Source organism: Dendroctonus ponderosae, unplaced genomic scaffold, assembly GCF_020466585.1.
Source record: "Dendroctonus ponderosae isolate FM_Combo_2020 unplaced genomic scaffold, Dpon_F_20191213v2 Dpon_F_20191213_5, whole genome shotgun sequence".
NCBI classification, from domain to species: Eukaryota; Metazoa; Arthropoda; class Insecta; order Coleoptera; family Curculionidae; genus Dendroctonus; species Dendroctonus ponderosae.
This window is the reverse complement of record NW_026018715.1, coordinates 13,719,564-13,729,360: the sequence shown is the minus strand read 5'-3', so window position 1 is coordinate 13,729,360 and position 9,797 is coordinate 13,719,564. Positions and strand designations below refer to the sequence as shown.

At 39.1% G+C, this 9,797-nt stretch overlaps 2 protein-coding genes across 2 annotated transcripts; both read right to left on the bottom strand.

Moving 5' to 3' along the window:
* Positions 1-6: 6 nt before the first annotated feature.
* Positions 7-3,588, bottom strand: LOC125504629 (Y+L amino acid transporter 2-like). Its single transcript, XM_048666899.1, has 4 exons — positions 2,987-3,588; positions 848-1,094; positions 620-745; positions 7-464 (listed from the first exon to the last, which is right to left on the bottom strand). The coding sequence occupies exons 1-4, from the start codon at positions 3,188-3,190 to the stop codon at positions 367-369; spliced, it is 675 nt and encodes a 224-aa protein (XP_048522856.1). The 5' UTR covers positions 3,191-3,588; the 3' UTR covers positions 7-366.
* Positions 3,589-3,637: 49 nt separating this feature from the next.
* Positions 3,638-9,785, bottom strand: LOC125502329 (TWiK family of potassium channels protein 7-like). The gene is made up of 3 exons (XM_048666898.1): positions 8,908-9,785; positions 8,371-8,573; positions 3,638-4,242 (listed from the first exon to the last, which is right to left on the bottom strand). The coding sequence occupies exons 1-3, from the start codon at positions 9,464-9,466 to the stop codon at positions 3,679-3,681; spliced, it is 1,326 nt and encodes a 441-aa protein (XP_048522855.1). The 5' UTR covers positions 9,467-9,785; the 3' UTR covers positions 3,638-3,678.
* Positions 9,786-9,797: the final 12 nt, after the last annotated feature.

Sequence of the window (9,797 nt, the reverse complement as noted above, 5' to 3'; positions counted from 1 at the left end):
AATTTTGATTTGGAATTGAAACACAGTCAGGAAAGTATGTACAATGAAGTGAGGAGAGTGTTTTGGTAGTTGATGAAAGTGAGGAGGTTTTGGTAGCTGATAAGGTGAGCAAATAAGGTTCCGAAATATTGATGCAGAAATACTCTATAGCACTGTCTGTGAGCAATAGATTTTACGCTTAAAATGCAAATAAATAAATTTGTCTGGTCAAGTAGATTAGTGTTCAAAAATGAGAATTTAGTGGGAGTTATTGCCCAATGAACGCTGGATTCAAAGACTTTAATAAGTCTCCCTAAATCACCAATTTTGCAGTTGAAACCGCAAATAATTTAAGTAGCAAATGAAGTTAAAATTCTATTGAAATACTTACCAACCATTGTAGGCAAAAAGTCCCGAGTAAAATGATAAGGCCAATGAAGTCACTTCAGTCTTGGTGTTGATAAAGGAAAAATTGGAGTAATGACCTAAAACGAACGAACTCAATCAGGCGAAAAAGCGGGTGTTTTGCAATTTTAGGCTCTAATTTAGTGCACGCTTCTCCTGAAATGCCCTTTTTATGCAAGCAAGAACTCACTTAACTTTTGCTCAGAAAATCGTGAGAAAATCAGTGAAAACTTACCTTGGTATAGCTGATAAATCCCAGCCGCTATTATGATAAAAAGAGCCAACAATTTGGCATAAGTGAACACATCTTGTACCCTGGTGGCCCATCGAACGTCGTAACAGTTAACAAACGTTAAAACAACTAAAACGAAAACATCCGCATAAAATCGCCATCGCTGGCCGGCAAACATTCAAGCTGATGGTATCGAAAGCTTTACACAAATCAACACCCACTTAGACTTACAAATACAGCAAGCGGCCAGCAATCGAGCGGCATTATCGGGCGGGTCGCAGTCAACAAACAGCGGTTTCATCACGTATTGGCTGAAAGTGAGAGCCACTATGGCTTGGGAGCAGGGCCTCACTATCATACACTCGATCCAGAGTCTGATGAAGGCCATGAAAGGCCCGAAAGTTTCCATTATGTAGGCGTAGTCGGCGCCACTTTTTCGGATCATGGTTCCCAATTCGGCGTAACAGTAGGCTCCCACCTGGGAGGAAGAAAGAGCCTTGTTAGAGGAGATTGAGGTGATGGTGTCTAGGAGGTCAGGGTGAAATGAGGCAAGAGAAAGTCTCTAGAAAAAAGGAATGCTAGAGAGGTGGAGTTGGACAGGATCAGAGTGAAACTGAAGTTGCAGAGCATTTCTAGAACGATTAGGATTAGCGTAAAACAAGGCAAGAGACATTCCAAGAAAATTTTATTAGCAATTTGGATTCAAAAGTTTTTGCCTCTCTCATTATTTTTTGAAAAAAAAACAGTTTTTGAAGCGAATTACCCAACAAAAGGGTTTTGGAAGAATGACTTCATCTGAAGCATCTAGAACTTTCTCTTGGAAGCTTTCCAGAAGGAGGAAGCGCCTTATAATGTGGTTGAAACCATGCTAGAAAAGCTGGAGCTGGAATTTTCCAGGAACTAGATTGAAAGAAGACCAGAGAAACTTTCTAGAAGCTTCTTCTTTTTCACTGCTTCTTCTTAGGCAAGTTGATTTTTTTAATCGAAGAAATTGCTGGTGATTTTTCTTTTGCTCTCAGTGTAGCAGAGGTAAGGGCGGATCAAGGGGATGAGCAAAAACTGGACGGAAAACATGAAATTTTGGCATAATCTTGCACCTAAGTGTCTGATATTCAAATTTCGCTTTCTGGGTCAAAACTACTCGAATTTCCTCACTCACGTGGTTACGACTGAATCGACTTTTCAATTCTCTATCCAACGATGGCAAAACGAATTCTGTGGCTCGAATGGTTCTTGAGAAACTTCGAAAAAAGCAACGTTATGTTCAAGTGGATTTTGCAACTCAAAAAAATCCACGCAAATCTAAAACTTCTTGAATTCAAGCATTTTTTGAGAAAACTGCAACATTTCCTTATCGATGCTTCACTTTCTAAAAAGGCCGTTTAGTTCTCTTTGGAATGATGTAAAAACGAGCGTTCTTGCTCATTTTGCTCCGAGAAACATGCACAAAACGACGATATTTTTTCTAATTTCATAGACAACAGAGGACTGTATTTTTTCTACATAACCCCCCCCCCCCTGACTTTAAAGCTGGATCCGCCCCTGTGCAGAGGAGAGTGGAAGAAAAAAATTCTTCCTAGAAAGGAAAGGAATATAAGAGCAAAGAAGGTTTCTAGAAGCATAGTGTAGTGTGATTTTACAAGAATCTAGAGAGAAGCAATGCAAAGAACTTTTTTTTTATTGCTTGGCCATTTTACCTTAGAAGGTTTGGTTTTCTTCTGTATAAGAAAAAACTAATTTTTTTGAATATAAATAAGCAGCAAAATGACTTTGAAATCATAAACCGTCTTAACCATGTAGAACCATTTCTTGGAAAGGTTCCAGAAGAAGAAACCTTTCGAATATCATTCAAAGCTTTGCTAAAGGGCTGGAGCTGGAAATTTCCAGAAACTAGATCGAAGAAGACCAGAGAAGCTTTCTAGAAGCTTGTTCTTCTTCAAACAGAACTTAGGCAAGTTTCTCTTTTCCATGCCAATCCAAGAGATTGCTGGGAGCATTTTCTCTACTTTCTTCGACTTGGATTAGAGTGTAGAATGCGGAGGATAGTTAGTTTTCAGTTTTAGGAAAGTTATGTTTTCCAGGGAATTAGAGTGAAAATGTAAGAAAATTTTAAAAAAAATTGTGGACTAAGTTTTTGAAACTAAATTTCCAACAAAAAGATTCTGGAAGCTGGACTCCGCCTCAACCGTGTGGAACTTTTTCTTGGAAGCTTTCCAGAAGGAGAAAGAGCTTTAGGAGGTGGTTGAAACCATGCTAGAAAATCTGGAACTGCAAAGTTCCAGAAACTAGGTTGAAAGACAGCCAGATACGCCTTCTAGAAGCTTCGACTTCTTCATACCGAACATCGAGTTACATTCAAACAGAACTTACCATGGAAAAGACGCCCGAAATGGTCCAAACCAACAGCGACACATTAACACTGCCGGTGTTCTTCAAAACGCCAGAAGGCGAGACGAATATTCCCGAACCGATAATACTGCCAACAATCACCGTGATGCCATTGATGAGGGTCATTTTCGGCTTAAGAGTGATTTCCTCATCGTGCTTCTTCTCGTCGTCCATATCGGCGACCATCCCGTTCAACTGCACGTGCACGTTAGCCGACGCGGTCTCCCACAGGAAGAAGCGGGACACGTTTTTGGCAAATCGGGGTTGAGACGGCCGATCAATACTGGACCATTGTGGAGACGCGAGAAGGCCCTTTGGGAAGCGCACCGTTCAAAGACGGAGAGTTTCATTTGCTTCTAACGCTGCCATCGGGAATGGACTGAACGAAGTCGCAATTCGCCTAGTTAGTCGTGTGTGATTATTTCATTATAAACTTCGTCTAAGAATGGAGCCATTTCCTTCTCGTAATTTTCGGTAGTTAAGCGAATCATGTAGGCTAGACATAAATTAGTTTAACTGGGTGTTATTTCGTGCGCCATAATCGGACACTGTAAGGCTTTGATGGCCATTTTAGGAGGTTAGAGGTCTGATGTTCAAAACTGTTCGCCGTCCAGATGAAAAAAGGACGCAGGATTTTAAATAATAAAATATTTATTGACCAATCAAGAACCCACTCATTTCGCCTCGGCTACTTCGTTGGCAATCTCCACCCTCACAGGAGTGATTTCTTCGATATTCTCCGGAGCTGCCATGATAACGCTGCCTTCCTCGTCCACCTCCAGACCAATGGTGGCTCCGATCTTCGAAGACGCCTGCTTGAAAGTGTCGCTCAGCTTGGCCTGCACCACATTGATGCACATCGACATCAAAGCCAGCCCAAACACCAGGTAGATGATGGAGCCGATCATGAAAACAGGATCGCGAGGAACGTAGTCGCCAAAGCCGATGGTGGACATGGAAATGAAGACGAAGTAAAAGGCTTCGAAGAAGTTCCATTTTTCGATCACCATGTACATGACGGCGCCGCAGAAAATGTACGAAACGAGGATGAAAAGAGCTACGGAGATGGGGAGGTTGAATTCGTCGTCGATTTCAAAGTTGGAAATCGCTGGGGTGGTGGGCGTCTCCGTTTGCTGTTGGCTTTCCGATTCGGGCGGCATGGGGCTGGTCGGGTCGAACAGTGAGGGTCTTTTGAAGGTGGCGTAGTCGTAGAGGTTCTGAGCGCCTTTGAAAATGTCCTGAAACAACTCACTGTTGCATTGAGGAAAACAGCAATTTTTTCCAATAAAGCCACGTGAATTTGACTCTGAGATCGCATCTCTTAGCTAGGGTATTGTTTGTTACTATTTTGCAATTGCAATTAATAATTTTACATCATTTTCAACTCAGACGCGATGAATGCATCGAACTCACTAAAAACATGGTAGAAGTTTCAGATCCGAAATAATAGACATTTTCGGCACATTTAAGCGCTTTTTGAGCATTCGCGATCTTTAGCGAATTTATTTCTTATTATTAACCCAAACACTTTATAAATGCATATTAGTGACCTTCTTACGTCGAAAAGAATCGATTGAGCTCAAAAAACACGCATGTGAAATTTTGATTCTTGGCTGAAATTTTTCCAAGGGTGGAGGTCGATTTTTTGAAAAAATGAAAATGTTCTCAAAATGTCTTAAATTTTACATCATTTTCGACTCACAGACGCGAGGAATGCATCGGACTCACTGAAAAACACGGTAGAAGTTTCAGATCCGAAATAATACACATTTTCGGCACATTTAAGAGCTTTTTGAGCTTACGCGATCTTTAGCCGACGATTTCTTCCTTATTATTAACCCAAACACTTTTTAAACTCATATTTCTGACCTTCTTATGTCGAAAGGAATCGATTGAGCTCAAAAAACACGCATGTGAAATTTTGATTTTTGGACGAAATTTTTCCAGGGGTGGCGGTCGATTTTTTGAAAAAATGAAAATTTTCTCAAAATGTCTTAAATTTTACATCATTTTCAGCTCACGAACACGAGGAATGCATCGAACTCATTGAAAAACATGGTTGAAATTTCAGATCCGAAATAATATACATTTTCGGCACATTTTAAGCGATTTTTGACCGTTCACGATCTTTAACCGACGATTTCTTTCTTATTATTAACCCAAACACTTTATAAACGCATATTTCTGATCTTCTTACGTCGAAAGTAATCGATTGAGCTTAAAAAACACGCATGTAAAATTTTTATTTTTGGACGAAATTTTTCCAAGGGTGGAGGTCGATTTTTTGAAAAAATTAAAATTTTCTCAAAATATCTTAAATTTTACATCATGTTCGGCTCACGGATGTGAGGAATGCATCGAACTCATTGAAAAACATGGTAGAAGTTTCAGATCCAAAATAATAGACATTTTCGGCACATTTTAAGCGATTTTTGACCGTTCACGATCTTTAACCGACGATTTCTTTCTTATTATTAATCCAAACACTTTATAAACGCACATTTGTGACCTTCTTACGTCGAAAGGAATCGATTGAGCTCAAAAAACACGCATGTAAAATTTTGATTTTTGGACGAAATTTTTCCAAGGGTGGAGGTCGATTTTTTGAAAAAATTAAAATTTTCTCAAAATGTCTGAAATTTTACATCATGTTCGGCTCACGGATGTGAGGAATGCATTAAACTCATTGAAAAACATGGTAGAAGTTTCAGATCCGAAATAATAGACATTTTCGGCACATTTAAGCGCTTTTTGAGCTTTCGCGATCTTTAGCCGACGATGTCTTCCTTATTATTAATCCAAACAGTTTATAAACGCACATTTGTGACCTTCTTACGTCGAAAGGAATCGATTGAGCTCAAAAAACACGCAAGTAAAAATTTGATTTTGGATCCAAATTATTTCAAGGGTGGAGCTCGATTTTTTGAAAAAAAGAAAATATTTTCAAAATGTCTTAAATTTCACATCATTTTCATCTCACGGACACGAGGAATGCATCAAACACATTGAAAAACATGTTAGAAGTTTCAGATCGGAAATAATAGACATTTTCGGCACATTTTAAGTGTTTTTTGAGCGTTCACGATCTTTAGCCGACGATTTCCTTCTTATTATTGACCCAAACACTTTATAAATGCATATTAGTGACCTTCTTAAGTCGAAAGGAATCATTTGAGCTAAAAAAACACGCATGTGAAATTTTTATTTTTGAACAAAATTTTTTCAAGGGGGGGCGGTCGATTTTTTAAAAAAATGAAAATTTTCTCAAAATGTCTTAAATTTTACATCATTTTTGGCTCACGGATGTGAGGAATGCATCGAACTCATTGAAAAACCTGGTAGAGGATTCAGATCCGAAATAACAGACATTTTCGGCACATTTTAAGCGATTTTTGACCGTTCACGATCTTTAAGCGACGATTTGTTTCTTATCATTCACCCAAACAGTTTATAAATGCATATTTGTAAGCTTCTTACGTCAAAAAGAATCGATTGAGCTCAAAAAACACGCATATGAAATATTGCTTTTTGGATGAAATTTTTCTAAAGGCGCGGGTCGATTTTTTGAAAAAATGCAAAATTTTAAATAGAATTTATAAAAATTAGTCAGGCAGCCAGGAAAATAAATTTTAAAAAAATGTTTGTTAAAATGAGGCAAAAATATTCCAACTGATTCCAGAAGTTTGCTCAAATTACTTTTTTTTGGAGCTTATCTGAAGAGACATTTTTAAGCAACTGCCGGATTATTGAACATCGTTTTACTCTCTAAAGCTTAAGTGTTTCACAAACACCATTCAAGCGATAGTTAGTTGCTAGTTTTATAGTTTAATTGGGCTTCCCTGTATATATTTAGCAAAATTTTCATTTTCAGTTCTAAAAAAAATATGCAGCATTATACAGGATGGTTCAAAACGGGAGTCATTCCTCTGGATGGAGTGCAGAAGAGTTTCTGAAGGAATAGCTTTTCGAAATTATTTGTCTCGGTCTTTTGACCATTTTTTACTTCTTTCGAAAAGTTTATCTCACGTTTCTGCAGGGTGATGTAGAGTTTGGTCTCGTTTTCTCTAAGACTCGCAGCGCAATGGAATTTTTAGAGGAGCAATTTTCCAAAACTGGTCATTAGGGTTTTTTGTCCAAACTTTCCGTCTTTTTATAAAAATTTAGTTTGGAACTTTGCTATTAAATTTTTTTTTTGAAGTTTGGTCTGTTTTTTTCCTAAACTCTCAGTGCAAGAGTTTTGAAAAAAGGAAGACCAAAATCCTGAAAACACCATCGCACTGATTTAACTTTTAATTTTCCAAAATTTTGCATTTTTGACTTAATTTTTCAAAAATATGCGAAAACTATGGACGAACGATCCCGACAAGTTTGATCGGAAAATTATTCCTCTGAAAAATCCTCTGCGCTCCATCCAGATGAAAGTTGCCCTTTTTTAACCGCCCTGTATATTATATATTTTCTGTCCTTTTTTTCTAAATTAGTTCGGAATTGACAAAATGTATTTGCCATAAAACTTTCAACATTACGCCAACCAATTTGGGTAAAAGATGCTACAGGGTGATGATTTTTTTAAGAAGTTTCGTTGCAATTTTTCAATATAATTTTCACAGACGCAATTTTTCAAATCAAATGGTCTTTTGTCCATATTTTCTGTGTTTCTCGGAATTTTAATTCGGAATAAAATTTTCAACATTACACCAACCAAATTGGGCAAAAGAATTCACAAAGTGATAATTTTTTTTAACAAAACTGGCAGAAATAGAGTTTTGAAAAAAAGAGAGAAAATTCCTGAAAACATCATCGCCCTGATTATTCTTCATCTGCATGTTACGAAAAATGTTGTCATATAGTCATTTTTACAATTTTTGAAAACAGACGAAAACTATAGAAAATGGAAAATATTTCATCTAAAAACTCTTCTGGGCTCCATCCAGAAGAACGTTGCCACTTTGGAACCGCCCTGTTCGTTATTGAATATTTGCTTTACAACTGAGAGTGAAAAAGCTGTGAATATATACAGGGTGGCCCAATTAAATGAGCAACTAACTACCGATTGAACGATGTTTGTTTCTATGCAACATGCGTTCGAAATATCTGGAAAAAGTATGGCAAAAAATTCCGAAATGCAAAATTTATTTTTTCAATTTATTTGCAAAGCTTTTGGTTATGGACGAAAATCATACAACACTCAGTTTTTCGGTAAAAAATCGTTTGAGGAAAGTTCCAGGTGAAGCTTAACCAACCTGAAGCTGCACGTTCAACTGTGAGTATCTTCCGCAAATTAACCGAAATAAAATCGATTTTTCAGCCACCCTGAACAGAATTTAATGAAAAAGTGAAGGCTAATTAAGAAATATTGTACTTACGTCCATATTGGCATTTTTCCGCACTTTTCGGCAACTCCCAGTGTAGTACAGGCGGCGGACAAACGACCACACGAACTTGATGCCTCTGGTGAATAATTTCCCGAAATCAGTGAGGGCAATCAGGAAAAGTGGAATTCCTATCAGGGCGTAGACGATGGTGAGGGCTCTTCCTGTGTGAGTTTTGGGAAACATGTGTCCATAGCCTGCAAAGAAGCGATTTTCTTACAACACTGATTTTATAAGACTTTTGGCGATTTCACTCGACTTGTGTGAAAGTCACGAAATTTGTGAAGGAATTGTGCAAAATATTCAACACAAAATCCGCAGGTACATCAGAGAGTTCCACTGTTCCCTCCTCCACTGAAAAACTGTGGCAAATTCCATCAAAATTCCTGCAAAAGTATCAAGTTTTTCCACCCAGTGCCTCCAAAATTACGTCACGTGCATACGCAGCAATTTGCTCCAACTGCTGAAGAAAAACACTGTCCATTGGACACTTGCTGACTTTTCCGATATGCGACGACCCTCAAAACTCACCGATGGTAGTTAAAATCGTCAAACAATAAACAATCCCATTCAAAAAACTCCAAGATCGCATGCCACTGTAATCGGTCATGCCCGCCTCATGCGCGCTATGCAGCTCCTCCTCAAACTTCCTCAGCCTGCTCCTGGCCAAGGACTTCCAGTCGTCCTCCCTCAAGTTGTGGCTCTTCAGCCACAACAAGTCGATAAAGTCTCGCTTCACTCTCTTAACTCCGCACTTGTAGTACGTTTCGAACGTGCCCTCAGTGAATTTGAACATGAGGCCTCCCAAGCCGCAAAACACCATGATCAAAAACAGTTCACAACAGCATCGACGGAATGTGCGTTTGATTTGATTGTACTCCCGATGGAACTGTCTTTTGTGGATTTGGTAGTTCCGGAACAGTTCCCTTATGGACAAGGTTCTGAAGCTGCTCAGAACGACTTGCTTGGTTTTTCCAGAGGCTGCGATGCATTTCCGCTGCACCACGCTGCAAGTTTTCGCGTCTAGAACCTCGATGATTTTGGCCGAAGCCAGCGGGGGTTTTCTTTGGCGCAGCAGCTGCAGCTGCATCTGCGGACTTAGTTCAAAGGCCGCTTTAGATGCAACAGTGAAATCCGAATCGGAGTATTTCCTCCTCAAACTCGCGTCGTTGTGCTGGACTTTCTCCAAACTCTCCTGCAACTCTTCGACGAACTTCTGCGGCGCCGATTGGCTACGCTTCGCCAACTGTTGCTCGTATTTCCTGAAGCGCTCGCGGCCTCTTTGAGCAGCCGAACTGATGGATTTCTTCGTTTTGTTGAAGAGCGATTTTAGCTCCTGCTGCGCCAGATCTGAGATGCTTTCTTTCTTCGCGTGGCCTTTGCGAAAACTGCCTTGGCGGCTGATGTTCTGAAAAGCGAAA